The sequence below is a fragment of the Crassostrea angulata genome, chromosome 3 (assembly GCF_025612915.1).
Source record: "Crassostrea angulata isolate pt1a10 chromosome 3, ASM2561291v2, whole genome shotgun sequence".
NCBI lineage: Eukaryota > Metazoa > Mollusca > Bivalvia > Ostreida > Ostreidae > Magallana > Magallana angulata.
Genome location: NC_069113.1, coordinates 48,080,244 through 48,101,625, shown reverse-complemented (window position 1 = coordinate 48,101,625; position 21,382 = coordinate 48,080,244). Strand labels below are relative to the sequence as shown.

The 21,382-nt window shown below is 32.9% G+C and overlaps 1 protein-coding gene across 4 annotated transcripts in view; it reads right to left on the bottom strand.

Moving 5' to 3' along the window:
- The window catches only part of LOC128175438 (sodium/calcium exchanger 3-like), a 39,944-nt gene that overhangs the window by 3,756 nt on the left and 14,806 nt on the right, over positions 1-21,382 (bottom strand). The window contains exons 3-9 of one of the 4 annotated variants that reach the window (XM_052841061.1): positions 13,978-14,078; positions 8,692-8,724; positions 7,716-7,834; positions 7,233-7,332; positions 6,847-6,858; positions 3,279-3,386; positions 822-980 (exon numbers count right to left, since the gene is read on the bottom strand). In XM_052841061.1, the coding sequence (XP_052697021.1) occupies positions 822-980; positions 3,279-3,386; positions 6,847-6,858; positions 7,233-7,332; positions 7,716-7,834; positions 8,692-8,724; positions 13,978-14,078 (632 nt within the window). The remainder of the gene's footprint in view (positions 1-821; positions 981-3,278; positions 3,387-6,846; positions 6,859-7,232; positions 7,333-7,715; positions 7,835-8,691; positions 8,725-13,977; positions 14,079-21,382) is intronic. The other 3 variants (XM_052841062.1, XM_052841063.1, XM_052841064.1) reach the window with 3 other exon arrangements.

Below are 21,382 nucleotides of genomic sequence, written 5' to 3'. Positions count from 1 at the left end.
ACTGTGTATTACTACGCCACTGTAAAATGTAAACAAGCATTGTATGCTGTAAGAAAATGATAAATGATAGAATTAGCTAATCTATATGTCATTCTTGTGCTTAACTTATTACAATTCATCATATTTTGATGGAAAATTTTTTTGTATGATCTCTTCCTGTCCTGCAAGCGAAAGTAAATGGAACATAGAATTGTCAAACATCATTTTTAATGTAAATTAATGCGAGAAAAATAATTATTCGTTATATACTTGTGTGGGATAATGAAATTCAACCCTAGGGCCAAGATTCACGGTCTAGGACTTTGCATAGCCTCATCGGTGAAATAGTCAGACGATACAATTTTCCATCAGATTTTTCTCATCTGATTTGCTTTCGACTTAAATCGTATCGTGTGACCACTTAAGTCAAAAGTCGAAAGCAAAGTCTGAAGTTGATTGAAAATCTGCAGTGCGTCCGATTTTCAAATGATTCTCTGGCGAGAATCGTGAGGTCACAATGACTTTTTCCCATACAACGAATATATTGAATAAGTTTAATTAATCGAAAATTGATTGTAAAATTGTATCTTGTGACCACCTCAGCAATTGACTCCAATATCGACTTACCTGAGCAAGTCAATTGAAAATCTGATGTAAAATCGCATTGTGTGATCGCACTTTTAGTCTCATTACAAAAGATTTATTTGTAACACAATAACTAAATACATACTTTTTCAAAACAAAATTTCAAACATGAAATTCAAAGAGTATACATATTCCAGTTATTGATTGATTGCTCACTGTAGACATAAAATGAAATGGAGTTGTCTTTCTTGACTTACCTGGTACACTTGTACCCAGGGCCACTACAGAGATAGCTGTGACTGAATTTTTGAGTCCGACAGTGCAACCAAATTCTGTAGCCAGGTCCTGTATAAACATGGTCAGCACGCCAATCATAATGATGCTGACAGTAAAGCAAGCCCAACCTCCCAGGTAGTCTGAAACAGATCACAAAATGTGTACAAATGTGCAACAGTTCCTGCGAAGCTATGGACTGAGCCTTTCTCCCTTGATGCTAAGCTTTATGTAAATGCCTTTTTTTTTAAAACTTTGTATGAGGTCATAGTTTCAAAATCATTGAATCCAAAACAACATGAATATAAATTACAATTTTCAAATAATATGTGCTGATAGGTAAAAAAAATTAAGATGAACTTTCACTCGATCCCTCTCCCTTTAAAGCTACATATGCTCATGCAAAGACTTCTGATATGACTTTCTATCAAGGGCATTGAGGATATGGAATCAACGCTCCATGTTTTATCTGCAAGCTGCTGTAATTGGTGACATACGGCGTTCAGCAACAGAACACTTTCAATTGGTTCAGACAGCTTGAGGCTTCATTTCACTGATAGCAATTCTGGCCTTGAACTTAACATTTAATACAGATACACAATTATGTCTCAATGAATGGGCTTTTAATGTGCTCATTTTGAGCTAATTCATATCAACAGGGATGGGGGAATACAACAGAAATCATGAATTAGTTCAATAATCATCTATCCTATTTTCCACTAAGCAAGCAGGGTTAGGTTGTAAGTTCAATGAGGATTCAGAAGATTGACTCAAAATGCGATGTCAACTTGAAAAAAAAACCAGCATTCTTTTTTGCAGAATGTCAAAAGATCCAGGACAGATAAAGCCTTAATTTTATTCAGGAGTAAATCCTTCTATATCAGGCCTATATTGGACCAATAATGTGATTGTTCTAATTCAGATGCTGAATATGAGAGACGTATCTATTACATCTAGTGTCACTCCATCACACTGCTTGTTTCCACTCGATTCTATCATTACTCTTTGTGTGGGTTGCAAACAAGTGCATGATTTTGCTGTTAATATATATCTGTACTCTTTGCCACTCCCTATCTTTCACACTGTAAGTCTGTAATGAGTGTTGGATACCAGTTCAGCTCATACATAGTCTGATATGTACAGCTAAATGAGTCTTGGCATCAGTATTAAGTATTATTCCTGTCTACTTATCCAAAGAAAGTAGTTCAGAATTACCTAGTTTGTCAGGCCTTTTGGGTTACTACTGTTTTTTTTAAATGTCCTGTATACATGTATAATATACTATATTCCTGGTATTCTATACATTATATGAATATTGCCTGTTTGTGAGGGTAACAGTTGAAACTGACATCTGAGAAAACCAATGCAACCGACGCAAAGCGGAGGTTGACAATGGTTTTCAACGGGTATTAACTTAGAAAATGAACAGAAATTGGAAATTGTTGGAATTTTTTTTAAGTCCAAGGGGCATAACTCTGTCAAAAAATGCTCGGTCATACCCAAACCCGACCTTGACCTTGATATTCTTTTGATAAATCAGTATACTGAATTTCATTTCAGTGCAACCAGTTACCTCTGCGAAGAAAATTAAATGAAAGTGCAATTTTTCAAAGTCGAAGGGGCATAACTCTGTCAAAAATTGCTTGATCGTACCCAAAACCATACTTGACCTACATATTCTTATGATTAATCTGCATATAAAATTTCATTTCAGTATATGCAAACTCTGAAAGAAAATGATTGGAAACTTTTGGTGGACCAACTGACCAACTGATACATAGACAACAGCAAAGCAATATACTGTATATCCAGTTTTTTTTGCTTGTCACAAAATTTGTGAAAATTGGGAAAATCTATAACATTTTTGATTTGCGTTAGTTATTTTTTGCAATTTTAAAAGTTTCTTACCTTTTATAGATTTAAGGTGTGTTTAAGATGAAAATATCTGCATGCATATTAAGACTTGATCATGTATTATTATGCATGAAAAAAAATAAAAGAGCTTGAAAGCTACTTTATTTTTGCACCCAACAAAACAAAATTCAAGTTTTGGCTTTCACTCCAAAAACATATTTTTAATGAAATTTGGCCAATATCATCCATAGTAAAGGTGAATTCAGTATTCAACATTGAAATTCTTCAAGAATTATTCAATATCATAACTGCTCTAGTACCATAGTAGCTAACTTACTGTAAAAGCACATATTTTTGTTGGGTTAGAGTTTCGTTGTTTTTAAACCAAAATACAGTTTCGTTGGCAATTATTTTTGTCATATTGTAATCTTTGTAATGTATCGCATATCAACTCTGTATTTATTAATACTTTGGTTAGAAATTTGTAATGGATTTAATTTTGTTAATTTATACTGACAACGAAAATAATGAAATTAAATCCTCAACAAATATTTCTGTTTCTGCAGTAATCATTTGGGTGTATTTACCTGTCGGAGGCACACAGGCAAAGATAACTTTCCAGAACAGGGTTAAGAAGTGCATGACATAGTCCATACAAGATGGCAGCTTCTCATCTTCCTCGTCATCTTCATCTCCTGGAAGCATTAACCGTTGAAATAATGGATATGAAATGGTAGCAGAGTAATATAACAGATAGTATAACGGACTGAAAAGTCCAATGAAAACTGATCTGTGACCCATCCATCCATATATATATATATATGACAACAGTCCTGCACTGACTGGTCTATGACATGATATACAATGTACAGAATTGAGAATTACCATGAAGATAACATTTACAATTACATTTATTGTGAATTATAATGTAGATAAGATTTCAAGTTCACGGCATCTTGGTATTGTTTTGAACCTTAATTTACTGAAAGATGAGTGTAAATCATGTAAGAGGTGCTGGTAGAAATATGTAACTAGAGTTCATGCACGCAAATAAAGATAAGTTTTATCTAACATATACACCATAGCACAGAAAGACTCAGTAAACTCGTTGACTGCTTAGGGGGTCATCCACACCTCTTGAAAAGGTTTCCCAGATCAGCACATTTATACAGGTGTACTCTTTAAAGAATTTAAACATAATTTGAATAGGCAGGCGGCATTGTCTATAAAAGCCTTTTCCTGACGAGGTTTTTTCATATGTATGAATTGAAAAAGACCTGAAAAGAGCAATGGGGGGGGGGGGGGGGGGAGACAATAAAGTTTTTCAAATTTTGCAATTTGTGTAAATAAAAGTTTGTGCTCTGTGCTGACCATAAATGAAATTGGAATGTGTTGTCTTATTGTTTAAAAAAAAAAGTCTTTACACAATAACTGATTAATATGGAGAGAGAGAGAATGAGACCCCAAAAACATGATAAATTTGACTTCAATATATTGTTCACAAAATGATAACATGAAGTTGCATTAAAATGGTCCAAAATACTATGAGCAGCCATCTAAAATTATACTAAATATTTGTATGATGTCTGTCTGGTTGCAACTAGAAATGTTTGAAATATGTTTTCTTAAAGTTACAAAATCAAAAAATGTTCATAAGCAAGACCCTGCAAGAGAACTGTAAAGTATATGATTCAAAACTATGGATTTGAAAAATGCATGCATCTAAAAATATGAAGTAAGTATTGAAACTGTAATTTCGATTCCTCATTAGACATATGTCATAAAATATCTTTTTTTTTTTATTTAAACCCTGTTGGATAACCACATCCAATCGCAAAGTTTAGAGTACCTCTCTCAAATTTAACTCTATTTTTTGGGGGGTGTATTAATACCTAGCAGAATACTATCAATCTGAAAAAAAGAAAGGAGTGCTTTATCTAGATGCGTACAAATCAAGGTAACAATTTGGTACCAACTTTAAACATGTCTATAAGTAAACACATGCACACTAATCAAATTACACGTAAAACTTTTAAGGTAATCAACAAGATTTTTGACACAGAACTCTCATTTTTACTCTGTTTTATTCCCCGGAGAATAATACGGTAAAAAGTATGTCAATGAGCATTTACTATTCACTTTGAGCAAACATGAAAAATTGATGAAAGAAATAAGGACCAAATGAATTTGTATACATGTATATCACATCTAATGTGATCGATCCAAAGAAAGAATTATTTCCCATTATGTCTAAAATGTATTAATAGATTAGATATATCATATTCAACATAAAAGAAGTCATTCCCATTTGAAGTCTTTGTATTTATACTCTTAATATTATTAACAAATATGTATGTGTGTTCAAATAATCTAAGTATACATTTCAATTTTTTAATTGTACATGTATGTCCTAACCCAATGTGAATCAAGTTTAAACTTGCTGGCTTCTTCCTACAACATGGGGGATACTGGTGCCTAAGTTAGGAGCTATTTCTATATTGTGTGTATTAATTTTGTGTCGCACCAAGCTTCTTATATATGGAAATGTCCACGATCTATAGTGTTAGACTATTCCTTGATATAGAACACTGCGCACAATAGGTTATTACAGAGATGAATGGACAAGTCTCATTTCATAATGGATATCAAAGGAAAATCAATACAATCTGATGCTGCAAACGCATTCATTTTGTCAAACCTGTTGGCCTATTTGCTGTTTAATGTAGGAGCGTTCTGCCACTATGAATGAATTTGGCCACATCATTCACGAGAAATATTGCTAACATTGTTGATAACCAGATTTCACAGTAATTAATAACATTAATTAAATATTTACTTCATTGATCAATAAACCCTGCACAGAGATATTGTGATAAGAATCTCAAAGCAATAGTGCTTTTATACTTTCATTCTTTTACAGACATGGGGTCCGTGTGGTGGTCAGGGAAAATTTCATCTTCATTAAAAAAAGAAATTGACCAGAGACATTGTGTTGCAGCAGTACCGGTAAATTTCAAGCAAATCATAGAAATTTACCATGGTAAAATTCAGAGCTATAGTACAAATTAACAACCTATTTGATCTATATGCTTCATTTCAAATATAATCATCTTAGAAAAGGGAGGGATTCCTTTGTCCAAAGACAGCAATAGACTGTTCCATTTATGGAATGATTTCATACAAAGATTGTCCAAGTAGCGTAGTGGACAATGCACTCGCTTATCACCGCTGCAACCCGAGTTCGATCCCCGTGATCGACAGTGGTGGTATGTGATAGGGCATGGCGGTCGCCCGCTTGGACACGTGGATTCTCTCCGGGTACTCCAGCTTCTTCCCACACCAATGACCCCCTCGCGCTAACACCCGTGCCAACGAGAGATATTAATATAAGTTGTAGAACTTGCTTATCAATCGTTGAAAAATAAATAAAATTCAATTTTTTGGTTTTTTTTTTCAGTTCTTTATAATTTGTAGTCCATTATAGAATACCTCATTTAGACAAGTTTCTGTGATTCCTCTTGAAATTTATGCATAATCCAGCAAAAGACATTATCATATAGAACTCAATTAAGTAAACTGTATTCAGTAACAATGTCTCTTATCGCTTTTTTTAATACAAGTACTATCTAATGTCCAATTGTTGAGTTTCCCTGATTTGAAATGAGGACCATTTGGCAAAATTATGTAAACACATATGTACATGTACATAACTTAGTAAATGACTATAAGTTTGCATTGGGACACATTGCAGGAGGTAAACTGATATAGCAATCTAAATAAGTAGTTGATACATGACACAATATAAAGGGGTACTGTGTGATGAAAATAAAGTTAGAATCTGCAAAAGGTTAAAACAAAAGGTTTATACATGTATCTATAAAGAATATAGATCTATTTCTATTCATTAATTGATAGAATTATCTACAACGTAGGTTTAAGTTATATACTTAGTATCAGAGACCCTACATCTGTATTATATTACAATCAAATCATAAAGTTCTACACAGGGGTTATCAAACACCACAGAAGCACACAAGTGGTTAGTCAGAGTACAGAAACGCTCTACTCAAATGCAAACAGTTGTTAGAACCAGTAACATAGTTGTTAGAGCACACACTGACAGACAGACAAACCATGTACTGCACAAAACGTTACCTGAGTCTTTGTCTGCAGGCAAATGTAAAGCAAACACTCTGTCAATCAACTCACTGCGACAAGTCAATACTAAACACTCATGGTTAAAATTAGTCCCTTTATGGGGCAGTTCTGGGCAAATGAGTTGGGGTAAACAAAATGTTGTCTTGATGAGCTTTCTGTTTACAAACAAGTAGGCAGCAATTATCAGATAAATAAACAAAATGATACAAGGGATCAATATGCAACTTTTCAAGGCCAAACAAAGGCTGCAAGACCACCCCTGCTACTACTAGGAGTTTTATTTGTCATTCAGGGTTTTGAAATTATCACAGCATATCAGGACAAGGGCTCTAACATTTGATTGTTCTTGCTGTAGGGATGTAGGCCTGACTTGCTGGACATACCTGCGCTGACAGTAATGGCCTCGATAAACTGCTCCCTCCAAGATGAAGTTCCAACAACCAGAGACACATTGGCTTTCTTCAGCAATTTGTCCACTACATTCTGCAATCAAGTGAAGCACAACTAAAACCTACACTGCCATAGCATGATACTAATTAATTGCTTTACCATAGACTGCATTGTAAGGTCTTGATCACAAGAAATAAGATTTGTCATTGGTCTCAAAGCAAGCTTGACAATTTTCACCATAGATTTTTATCATAATGTAGATGAACCCATTTCCTGACAAGCTTCACAATACCGGTACTCACTCTACATTACCATTAAATAGTGTACATGAAAACTTGTCCTGGGAAGATTGACAATTCTTACCCTAAATTGTCATCACTAGGTGGTCATGAACTCTTTTTCTTGTAAGGTTGACAATTCTCACTCTAGCATGTACATAAACCGTTTACCTGGCAAGCTTGATCATCAACACTTACTTTGAATTCGTAGCTTTCCTGGATGTGCACACACAGTGTCTTGATGTCCCCAAGACGGGGCTTCGCCATTTCTGACAGGTGCTCTTCCTCTTGCTGGGCCTCTGACTCTCTTCTCCCTTTTACAAAATCATAATGTTGACAATAAATATCACATTAAAATCATGATCTTAATAGAACTAATATATTGATGGCAGTTTCCATTTCTCTTCAATGCAGTATCTAAAAGCCTTGCAAATTTGATAGAAATATGAAAATAAATTGAATTTGTGTAATAAACCAGTAAATCAATACCGTCTTTGACTCTATCATTTCAGTCGCTTTTAACACAATCTCTGTTATTTTCTATTAAAATTACAGTTATTAAAATGTCCTCTGGGAATCAGAAACATTGCATGGTAGGAAAAAGTAATATAATATTATGGGTAAAACCATAATTCTAAGAGTCTACAAACTTCAAATTCAAAAACTTCTTTTTAATCACACAAAGCTGTGAACAACTCTGTCAAATGGTCTATGCCAACTTCTACCACATTTAGAAAAAACAAAATTTTAAAAATCATATGCTAATTTTACAAACCAAACAAAGAAAATATAACAGATATTCAAAAATACAAATTCACACACATATACAGTAAATATAAAAAAAATCATTCTCAAACAATTATTCACATCATCCCTTTATAGCTAACTAAATGTGTGCAAATCAGTGGTAGCCATCAAGTAAACACAAATCAAAAATACAAACTCTTCCATAACTCAAGTCTAAATAAAATTAGTTTGGAGTTAATGAATATTCATTCACTGCTAAAAGCTACCAGATGAAATCATATTTGTTGCAGGCATGCATGGCAGTTGCTTTTTCTTGCCATCAACTTGTTGCAAAAATGGCTTCATGAACCATTCTGTATGGGTAATGAGCACTGTGTTTGATGAAAACAAATTTACGTACAAACACAATATTACAATTAATACTTATCTCTCGAGGGCTCTATTTCATCATCGTCATTTTCTAAAATTTAATCAGCTGTGTACAGAATAATGTCTGCAAACATTTAACTATAAGATGAGGGTGATCTGTAATGGTTCACTGGAATTTTAGCTGACAATATCATGCCTTACGATTTTTTTCTTTTACTATGTATTAAAAAAACATAGTATTGAAGGTACATACAACCATTAAATAGGTAAAAAAAATTCACTGATCTGATTCCTGATATTATTGAATTATTCTGATATTCATGCAACCAATCCCATAACTTAATTTTCTGATATTCAAGCAGTCCATTTTTTATTTCAATATGTAAAAGAAAAGTCAACCCCTTTCAATTTCTTGAAATAAATTATCCAGCCCCATCTACTGTTTTCTTTGATTTTTTAAAAATTCAAATTACATACTAACACAACAAAAAATCAACTCAGTGTGATGGAATAATTTCTTTAAGTTTACCAGCAACTTAAATCTTAAGACTTTAAATATAATATTTATGACTTCCAACTGATAATTCTTTAAGGTTTGGGCATATTTAAGAAATATATATGACAAACATAATCTTCTGTCGTAGATGATAGAAATCACAATTGTACAGGCCCGTTATTATAAAAATAACTTCTGGCCTCAAAGGCTTCTAAGGCAATCATCAAAACATGTTTTGTCATGTGACCTAATCTACAGTTGAACCACTTCTGCTGAATGTGAAAGGTGGCAGCATTTATCAAACGAAATTGTCATACATTTTAGTGTTCCCAGTAGAATACTTGTTTTAAATTTTTAATGATGCATAAAAAACACAATATTGATTTGAACTCTATGATAAATAAACCCAAAAATCCAATAACCTGTCGTGAAACTTTGTGGCAAAAAGAATGTGCATTTGTTAAATAGTGAGACAGAAGAGAACAGTAAGATCATTTGAGTACAAGTACACTTAGATAGATAGATACATGCATACATACTACAGTGCTTTGGAAATGCATATTACAGAGATCAGTGCTAAAGATTGGTCTTTTCTGTAAACTTAAATTTGTTTGCAATGGTTGACCTGTCTTTCATATGATCTCATGAATATTTACCACATTCCTCCAGGCTTGCGTTCAATAACCCATAATGATCTAGATGTCAGCTATTTAAATGCTTTTTATTGGATAACTCACACCATTATACAAAATTGACACTTTATGCTGTCAGTTTTGTAACTATTTGCAAAATTTATCAATGCTAACATGATATAATTATAATTTCTACATAAGCTAGCAACACAATTTCAAAGCTGTTTGTAAGCAAATAAACTCATTTGATAGTTTATTTGCTTACAAACAGCTTTGAAGCTGTGACTGCCAGGTCAGTTAAAAAGTTGTGTAAAGCATCTAAAGCAAACTTGAATACATGTATTGCCAATACATATGGAGCAATTTATTTACAGCCAAGTTATAGCCTAACAAAATCCCTTTAATTCAACCTATCAAAAGTTTAATTTTCTATGTAATGAACACAAATTTTAAATGACCAAATAATTTGTAGATTATCATATTTGCATAGTGAATTTTTAGGATTTCATTGAAGATCAAGATTGATCACTCTGTTAGTATATTCAGGCATTTTATACCCATATAAGTTAGTTAAAATTTGAATAACACTTATACACTACTGTAAGTCAACACATTACATTGGACACAATGACATCATATAAAAAAAAATATTTGATCAATCAATATCAAATTAGAAAATGATATCAATATGAGTTCAAAATCTGACAAAGATTTTTCTTGGACTTTATGATTTTTTTGGTCCCATCAACTGGTACTCTACATTCCCTTAGGGACCTCTCTCTGAAGATTTATGTAAATTTGGACAATTTCCTTGGCAACAATTTCCATACAACATTATTAGTGTTAACATTTTCATCTCTGCCAAAAACACTGTTATTGCAACTCCAAAATCACACCATAAAATGCCTGCATTAATTCAGCAAACAACTAACGTGTATCTGAATTTTGCTCCATTCATCATAAACAGGGGATGCAAAACTGATATCAAGCGTTCGGTCCATATTGGGTTTTTTAGTCAATGCTTTCTCCTTTTAGAGGATAATGATCTTGCCTTAAGCCAACCATAAACATTGTTACATTTAACCTTGAACTTCAAATGTGTAGAAAAAATCTAAATTTAAGCACCTCCCCCACATTGCCTAGCTTCAATTTATCCTTGCAAGAATTTTGAATGATGCCTATAAATGTTCTGGACAAATTCTTGTAAACTGGTTTTTAAAGACACCATTTTTGGATAATAAAGATATACCTACAGTCACTTATCTTGATGAAATCCAAATCTAATGCCTCAGTCTAATGAAAATTAGACTTGTAAAACCACTCCTCAACAATACACTTGTCTAATTTCTAATGCTTCTAAGTAACACCAAAGTTACAATAAAGGGGAAATGTTACAGTTGTTTCATTATGTTGCAAACTATTTGACCAATAGTGTTCAATATCATATCATTACATGGATATTCCTGTACATAACTTAGACATAATCATAAAATGCTCTTATTATAAGTGTTGCTTTCTGCTTGCAACCAACTAAAAGCAAGTTGCAAGATCTATATATCTAATAAGAGAAAGCAGATAAAAGCCTTTTTATAACACCCCTGTCAGGAAATCCCTACAATGCTATCATCAATATCTAGATATAGAATAAGGATATTCTAAGGCAGCTTTCTGCTTGTCTTTACAGAATAGTTTCAAGTAAGAACTTACATTTATACCAACAAGAGGCCCATAGGCTACATTGCTCTCCTGAACAACAATAGCCATAATGAAATCAGATTTATGGAGTCATATACAAAATATCTGAACAATGTAGTTAGATAAAGATATAAAGATATTTTCAAATTTTTCTTCAGAAAAATGAGACATTTTTGAAAAGGATGATTTCAAAGTCATATCACATAGTTAGTATTACAGTTCTAAAGAAGATCTTAAATGAATATTCATAAACCTACATCAAACTTTGAGCCTCTGGTGGGGCCCTAAAATTGTCCAGGTTCTAAGCAATTGAGAATCAATAATATGTCAAGATGCTCGCATTTTAGAAAAACCATGTATAATAACATTTAAGTTTACAGGAATAATTTAATTTTTTCCTATTAAAAATCACCCCACCCATATTGTGGCCCCACTCTACCCCTGAGATCATAATTTGTACAAATTTGAATCTATCCTACCTGAGAATGTTTTCACAGAAGTTACAGGTTTTCTGGCCAATTGGTTTGTGAAAAGAAAACATTAAAATATTTCTCTTTATATATTCTTACGTAAAATTTAACCCTCTATTGTGGCCCCACCCTACCCCAGGGATCATGATTTAAACAGACTTGAATCTACCTTACCTTACAATGCTTCCACACAAGTAACATTATTTCTGGCCAATTAGTATTTGAGAAGAAGATATTTGAAAGATACCAACAAAGGACTATATATGATAAGGGCCTAAAATGGCCCCCTAAAATGAACATCATCATTTTACTGTAAATCTTTGTTTTCTTTGTACAGATATATATGTGATGTTTATACATTATGTTCATTTTGATTCAAGTGCCCACAATTTAGAAATGTGGTATCATGAAGACAGTCTTTTTCCGCCATATTTGCATTTTTAGCATAAAACAGCTTGTTTTCAAGCAGTTTTTCTTTCAAAAAACATAGAGCGCACGCTTGAACAAACAACATATTTTAATCAGAGATGTAACTAGCCAAGACTAATAAGTGACAAAAAAATTTTCCTTGTTCAAGCATGCGCTCTATATTTCCCATTCGTTTAAAGGTAAGAAAAATGGCAATTTTTGACTGATTTTGATTGAAATATAGAAATAACGTCACTTCTGACGTCGTATACTGCAAGTGAGTGCAAATAAATCAAATAAATAGGTGAAAAATATATTCTATATCAACTCCTCTAAAAAATAACATAACATTTTAATATTCCCGAAACACTTTTAAAATGGCAATTTATGGGGGCAAAATTCAACTCATATCATATATAGTTCTTTCAATTATTCTTAATTATCTCCTTAGAAAGAGGGCATGACCCTTCATTTTAACAAACTTGAATCCCCTTCATCTAAAAGATGCTTTGTGCAAAGTTTATTTAAAATTGGTCAAGTTCTGGAGAAGAAGTCGACAAAGTAAAATGTTTAGACCAACAGATGGACAGACAGATGGACGCCAAACAAAAAATGATCTGAATAGCTCACTTGAGCTTTCAGCTCAGGTGAGCTAAAAGAGAATCTTATAGTTTTGTAGACGATATTGACAGTAAAACAATTTGTTAAGGATACGAAAAGTTACAGAACCACTAACTACACAAACTAATACCCACTCTTGCCAGGTACCTGGAATTCTCTCCATTGCAGTGAATTTTACGTCACAATTTTAACATGCAATACTATGTGGTGGCGAGAATAGGTACCCGCCAAAAATTGGTCTTTGGCCATTACATGATAAATAAAACTGAGCCCTAGGCTGAATGTCATCCTCTTATAGTAATTGAATAAAGACCACATAAATTAAGGAATTGAATTTTTGTTCAAATTACAGAAAAACAAACAAAATCATTCACATTCAAAATCATGAAAATTTGGTATGCTTTAATAGCAGCTCACCACAAATTCATACAATCATACATATTTCACATACTAATTTAGAAAGGAATTTTTACCTGAATACATAGATATTACTACATTTCTTTAGTTTTTAGTTTTTTGTTTTTTTTAAATCTATATTTGCATGATATTCAAGTTAATGTTGTTTACTTATGAAACCTCACAAAAGTACTTGAACTAAAATGATTCGTTTCTTAATTTGACTCAACTGATTTTGGTGAAATTAAATCTTCTCCATCAATACTTTATTTTTTGACAGATTTCCAATAGAATATTGTTCTGATCAAAGCACCAAGTTTGAGTATTATGTAATTCAATAAATATTATACAAGTATTCAATAAAGCCAAAATTTTCAAGTCATCCCTTTTAACAAATATTATGTAATATGTAATCAAAACCCAGTGATAAATCAACTTATAGAGCATAGGCAGTTACAGGGAGCAGCTAGAGAGAAATAGACATAACTTATGTAATTTCCCTGCACTACTTTTTATTTACCCAATGAATGAGAAAGTTTAATTCTGGGAAATACAAGATACAGTCATATGAATCAATTTTAAGATAGTTATTAAACTGGTTTGTGTTTTGGCTATAAACTGGTTACCTGAGCCTCTCCTAACAATCGAGGGTTCATCCAAATGGATCTGGAAAGTCTCGTTCTTTTCATATTCTTCATCATCAAAAATCTTTAGCAAGATTGCTTTCCTGAAAATAATGAAAAACGGAATACAATATACTGGTACAATAACGAATATTATTAATAAAAAGACATCAACACGGAATATCTTGGCAAACATTTCCATGCGATGATAATATAATACCTGGTATTGTACTGAATATATAAGGATATTAAATTAACATTAGTTCTAACATACTGTTTATTAAAAATATTAAGATAAAGCATGCAATGTCAAACTTTGCAGCCTTGCATATTAATTTTTTTTCAATACATTATCAAAAAATTATGTGGAAATAAAAAAAGATAAATAGAATTTTAGCGAATAAGTTCTGTGGGATTCTTTTCTCTGTATTATTATTTTGTCACACAAATCTGTCATAAACATTTTTAAAGCAAAAATAATTACCAGTAGAGTTTATCTAAATAATTAATACTGTAAAATTGTATTTTCTGTGTGTGTGTGTGTGTGTGTGTGAGTGTGAAATAGGTATAGATCTATATTTTCCCAATACAGTCAAACTTTGTTATATCAAACTAGATGGGACTGTTAAAAAACTTCGAGATATCTGAGTAATCAAGATATTGAGGGTAAAATACTTTTTAAAACAGTGGTTGGGACTTATTAATCACTTTGACAATTCCATGTGTTCAAGATATCAGTGTTTGAAGTTCAACTCACTTTTTGCAACTTCTCAATTGACAACCTTAGGAATCATTATCAACACATTCTTTGGAATTGAGTTTGTTTAATTTTGAAACCAAAGTTTGCAAAAAAAACTAACCTTAAGAAAAATCCAGTTATACCACAGTTCATTATCAATTCACTTAAATCATATATGCAACATAATTAATATCACGAAAAAGTGTTTGACAATAACTCTTTTAATTAATAATGCAACCGTTACTGTGCATATATGCTTGTTCAAAATCTATATGATTGACGTAACCAGAGTTACTTTAAAACAAACATTATTTATTTGACATACTGTTTGTTTATTTAATAGACAGTTTGAAACCATGAAACCATACATCCCTTGAAATTGTCATTGTCAAATAATTATTCCTCATTTATTTTGTTAAAAGATGTGAAGCATAAGAGAACAAAATAAAAATAATGATATATTAAAAATTGAAGTGCCAATGCAGGTATTGAACTGGGAACATTTTGATAGGGGGTCCTGTCCACTTAAGTAACAGTTTCATTTAAAGAGAAGGTACATTTTTGGTACAGTTTTAACATTGATCATTGCAATATGCGCTGTATTGAAAGCCTGCAGATAACATGAACCATTTTTGCATGATGAATATTCTTTTAAGAAAGGCATCTCTTTAAACATCAAATTGATGTCAACATCAAACATAAACTATTTTACAATGTTCTAAAGAGTGTTATGTGCTTATAATTGATAGGCCACAGCTGGCTTCTGGATCATGAAGCAATCTTCGACTGAAGTCAAAAGTTGTACACTGTCTTAATGTCTCTTGAAAAATTGAAATGGTACTCGAAGTATCCTGTTAATTGTTAATTACAAATGTCAATTGTCATATTATGATAAACAATCAGTTTATCACAGACTGAAATTTTGACTTAAGTCTAAAATTAAATACTTCATGATCCCGATGCCAGGTTAGCAATAAGAAACCAGACCAAAACAGTTACTCCCCCTCATCCTCCTTTCTGTACAATGATGCAGACAATACAAATAATAATAAATATGAACATCACTGAAAAGTCCTTATTCATGCCACAATCAATAGAACAGACACGTCTCTGATTTCAATTTACTACCACCAAACTAAATCTATTCCTTAGAGGCTAATAAGCAAGATGTCTATAAAGCCATTTTATTTGTCGATTTCAGGTAGTGAGCATGGTAATTATTTTTCTGTACGTGTCATAAACTGCAGTTCTCGACATCATCATCTAGTTTGTCTTCAGCCCTAGATAATCAACATCTGTTTTTCATCCTTCCCTGAGCATCTACCCCCCAATAGGATGCAGATGTGTAAGCCCCGCTTTGTACATACCTCTATCAACAGACAGATAAAAAAAGAGTTCTATTTGTCTTATACTCATGAGGAATGCTATGATCAATAATTGCAAGTTTGTCCCTTGGAGAAACAGAGCGTCTTAATTCTTATATCATAACTCTTGCGTCAGCAGGGGAAAAAAAAAACATTAGCAGATATCTGTGGTGCTGGCTGTGAAGATTATGCTATGGATTCAGATCATAACCATCTTCTGTTTACACACTCACACAAAAGGCCACCTGAGTGTCACACAGCTCTTTTTCCTTTAAGGTGTTGTAATCTCATTTTTCAAACAAAAAAATCCATATTGATTCTGTATGACCACTGAGGCTGTCAGATGTGGCGAGGAATCAATAGGTATTTTATTTCTGAGCCATTAACTTCCTCTTGTTCTCTTACCCTGTATGTATTATGACATTTACTTACAAATATGGAGGATGTGAGAACTGATAAATTAAACAAAATCTCACTTAACATTGGACATCGTCTCCCACTTAATCTAATCTTGTGATCAAACTCTTACTCTAACATCATTTTTGACGTATTCACATATTCTCTTTGAAGACGTAGCACTGCACACTATGAGTTGTTCAACAGAAAACACTGCTTAAAAGTTCCTGCATTCCCAAGAGAGACTGATATTGATAAAAGCATAGCCCTTTTAGATAAATCTACTCAAAAGATATTTCAGTTTATGTGCAACATCAAAATTTATGAATATTTCTCTCTATCCCCACAGAACAGTACAAACACCGACTCATTAAGGTCGTACTGCGCTACCAATATGCAAATAAGTCAACATCAATCAGAACAACTAGTAATAACGAGACCGAAGTGGCCAGAAACAGCCCCAATAAAACGCAATAAGCAGCATCGGAATCAGGGATGTCCGGCAGGCCTTCTCTGGAAGCCGCATAGCCCTGACATTTTGCAGTCCTCCCATGGGAAACAGCTCCGAATGGTTAATGTACTGTTCAAATCCATAGCAAGAGCAGTAGTCCCAAACACAGACAATCCACGTCTTTGGCTCTGCTATGGGACTGTACAATGTGCCACTTAGCATGTTTATTGCCTTACAAGTAAATCATGCAATGAGCAATGTTAGCTTCCTTGTAGACAAAAGGAAAAATGATTTTTCTCTGAGTCCAAAGCTCTTCCACAAAATAAGGTACATAAAATAATTTAACATACACATTGACAGACTTTGTAGATACATCTTTTTTTATTTCAAGCATATACAAAACAACAAATTAAATAACTTTGGAGTAGCTGTTTTATTAACAGGTTTCCTATTTAAAAGGGAATCAAATATGGGGTTTTTTTTTCCATTATAAGAGACCTGTGTACCAAGTATAAATTTTCAATTAAGTCTGATGATTTCGATGTTTGATTGATCTTGAAAATGAATAGGGCTCTTTATTTTGTCGACGACAACCTGTGCAACAAGTGCTTGTGTATTATCATATTTTAAAGGGTTTTAGTCTGATCATACCCACCCAGTGACCTGAAATTTCCATTTAAGTTTTAAAAACATCTTGGCCTTTTATCATATGTTTCTTTTTTAGGCAATGACTAAGTGCAGTTTTTTATTTAACTTGTAGAGTGTAAAGAAATGGTCATTTTGAGTGAATTTTGTCATACCCTGCCACAAACAGCAGATACATATAATATTGAATAAAACTGGTCTAGACTAATCTCAGAAACTACTAGACCGTCTAGTAGTTTCTGAGATTTTAGAAATATGAAAAAAGTTTGACAAAGACTACATGATAATGGCAGATGGCAGGTCTGTATAATACCTCTGAAACTTTTGTAATCAGACTAATAAATTAAATAAGTGAACCATGAAAAATTTTCATCAATATACCTGGTCTTATATATATAAGATTTTATTCCATCTAATGCAATTCATAAGAGACATGAAAAAATTCTGGGTTTTTTGTTTGGAAATCAGTTAATGAAATAACATGTAAGGTCTCGCAACATCCTGGGTATTGATTTATAGTAGTACTCCCATGTGTTAATACTGGTTATACGCTCAAGGGGGACTCTTATACAGATTTGAATTTCTTCCATTTATAGTACTACCACTGGCGAGACAGAGCTGATGATGTAAGAGATAGTTTCTATGTATAAATAATGTGTGAATGCTTAATGTAATACATTAATTCAATACATCAAAGTTCTAGATTTTAAAAGAATTCTTTCTGTCAATTCAAAGTTGAATTCTACTAATGCCATGATGCAACTATCTCAATGGTTAAATCAAATAAATATGCTTTAGAAATTGCAAACTGCCATGACTTTTATGAGTCAGCAAATTCTATATGCATCACTGTTAACGGTATATGTAATAGATTGCTACATTTATTTTACACAGGAATACTCCAGGCATTCAGATGCCACTCTTTGCACTAACCATCAAGCATTTTCAAACACAAGATCAGAGGTTTCTTTAACAATATTGGTTTCCCCACAACCCATTACATTCATCAACTTATGCCCACAATCACCTGTTTTGCTTGTTACATTCGATAAAAAGAGAACCATCAAAGACATAAACACGTCCGCGAGGATCCAGTGCTAGATAACGCTGCAATGTTCCTGCATTTCAAGCACTGTGCATCTACAACAGAAACTATAAGTATAGTCAGAACCTTCATCAACGAGAAAAATAAATACCATTTGTCATTTAAATCACAGACCCTATTTTGCCTGACAAAACACTCAAGATTTAATTACTATTCAAGCAAGGAAGCATCCATTCATCATCCCAATCCAATTTCAACAAATCACTTCAATGTCCTGGCGTATCACAGAGAGAAAGAGGGGTATAGAGCTAGGATACCAACAGACTAGGGGTCTCTCAGAAGTCCAGATTATCTGGGCTTTCTTTGGATTCTGAATGCTGTGTCACAGCAAAACACCAATTTTCATTTTGAGCTGACCAGAAAAAAGAATCACCATGGGCAAAATGATTAGAAATCTGGCAGAATCTGTGGAGCTCTGATTCAAGAATGTTAACCACAACACTTGATAAAAACTTGATTTACCCAATTCATGGACTTAATATTAATAAAGGGATTGAATACCCTGGAGTTAGCGAGTCACAGTAGAAAAGGTCTAATTAATTTCCAATATAGTTCCATTCCAAACTATTTACATTGTGACTTCCTCCTCTTGGATCAATGTTCTCACTATTGATTTCAGTGAGTAGGTTTTCATACAAAGAAAGTAATTAGGCTTCAATCAACCATGCTCTGATATGACCAACAAACTACTGCTGCAATGCACCCCAAACTATACATTTTGCTGCTGTACAACAGACTCTCCTGAAGGGTCATTTACAAATACATTTTTACTTTTCCACATGAAAGGGAAATTACTGTGCAAATAGAAGATATTGTCCTTTAAGCCTTACAAACCTGCTAAATCAATTTGTACAGCCTGAAAAATACAAATAAAGACATGTTTGGGGCACAGTCAAGTGCATTTATCACAAAAGATCAATGTCATTGAACTCCAGATTCCAATGTTCCTTTGCTCTTCTACTACAAAGATCTCGAGTGCAATTTCCATGCTGTAGCTGCAGGTAGCAATTCTTAATATTCAAGTCATGTAATAAATTGCATGTTGTGGGCTGTGTTTAAATTGGTTAAAAAATCTCTCTTTCTCCTTTTCTCTCTCTCACTCTCTCTGACTCTCTCTCTGGCTGCTTCAGCATTAGGTTTCAGATGCCTAGAAATTGACTGGTATTATAACACTTATCAAGATGAAGTGTAAATAATAGCATATAAAGGAAATTGAAAGAAGCATTATCTTGGCAAACATGGTCCAAATCTCAGGCACACATCAGATTAAGTTCACTGTATTTCTGTGTGGCATACTAATCACAAAACAGGCTACTTATTTGCAGTCACTGTAACTCAGACATGGCAGCAACTGTTAAAACTCTCCTTTTCTATTACTGGGCTTGTTGAAGGGTACAAAAAACAAACACCACCCACATACATTTGGTGCCACTTCCTCTTGTATACACAAATATAGATACCGTATAGGGCTGATTTGAAATTTTCTTAGTCTTCTTTTAATAAATTGCCAATATGTGCTAAAACATCTTAATCTGCTTGCAAAAATAACAGTTAAATTCAGGGGAGTTAAATGCTTTCTTTAATATTTTTGTATCTGTAAGAAGTAAATTTTCAGTAAAAACCAAGTCTTAATCATTATACATACTGAAAAACAAATTACCAGTAGGTTGGGACAGAAATGCCTCTGGTAAAAACTGCCCTGACCACAACTAAAAAAAAATTTAGTGTACCTATAAATGAGGAAGTTGTTGGTTTAACAAACTTCACACTAAATGTTTTTGTTACAATACACAGACCACATTTCCTTAAGCCACAACTTTGAAAAAATCTTGTTTTCTTTAACATCAAAGTGGTACCAAAACAGATTAGCTTCTGATATTTTTAATAGGCAAATTACTAAGATTAGTATTTCAGCTAATATCTTCTTTAAAATAATACTACACCAGTGTAGAGAGAAGATGTGATAGATACGCTTATCTATTCTTTCTTATCAAAAATTCCTTGGCAGAAAAGTTTCTCCATATTTTCATTGGTTGACTTGTAATTACTATTTAGAGTTGTAGTTTCATCTATTCATTTTCACCATACTCTTTTATTCTTCAATATCTAGGTCTATAAATTACTGAAAAACCAACATGAAACAAAGTGGGTTTTTTTTAATCTTCAATATCTGTGCCTATACAGAGTGACAAAACCTGAATGTTAATTAAAATCTATTTAAAAAAAGAAAGACTTGCTTTTTTGTACTAGACAGTGGTTTTCGAATCAATTGCAAGTAATGCAATTAATGTGTAACTCGTATCTCTGAACATTAACTTAATTTGAATGTGTGCAGAAAAATATGGTCTAGCTTCAACATTATCAGACTTCAGATCCGTTACATAATATCTAAAGTACCTCCGGAATAAGGAAATCAACTTTTTGCTCTGCAGTGAATGGTACAGAAGGCGCATATGTCCATGCTATCAGATTACCGTCGAATTGCTTCTCTTATTGGTATCATCATTGTTCTTCTTAATATGTTATTACATAGACTTGCAAAAACCCCAAGATATTAAAAGAGCATTCATTAAGATCTTTATGTAATTGAGGACAACATTGAAATAAGGCATATTGTTTTTCAAAAGAACATGTCTATTTTTAATAATTGCTAATTTTTCATTATTTTAAAGACATTTCAACTCAAAGGCATCAAGATCAAAGAATGT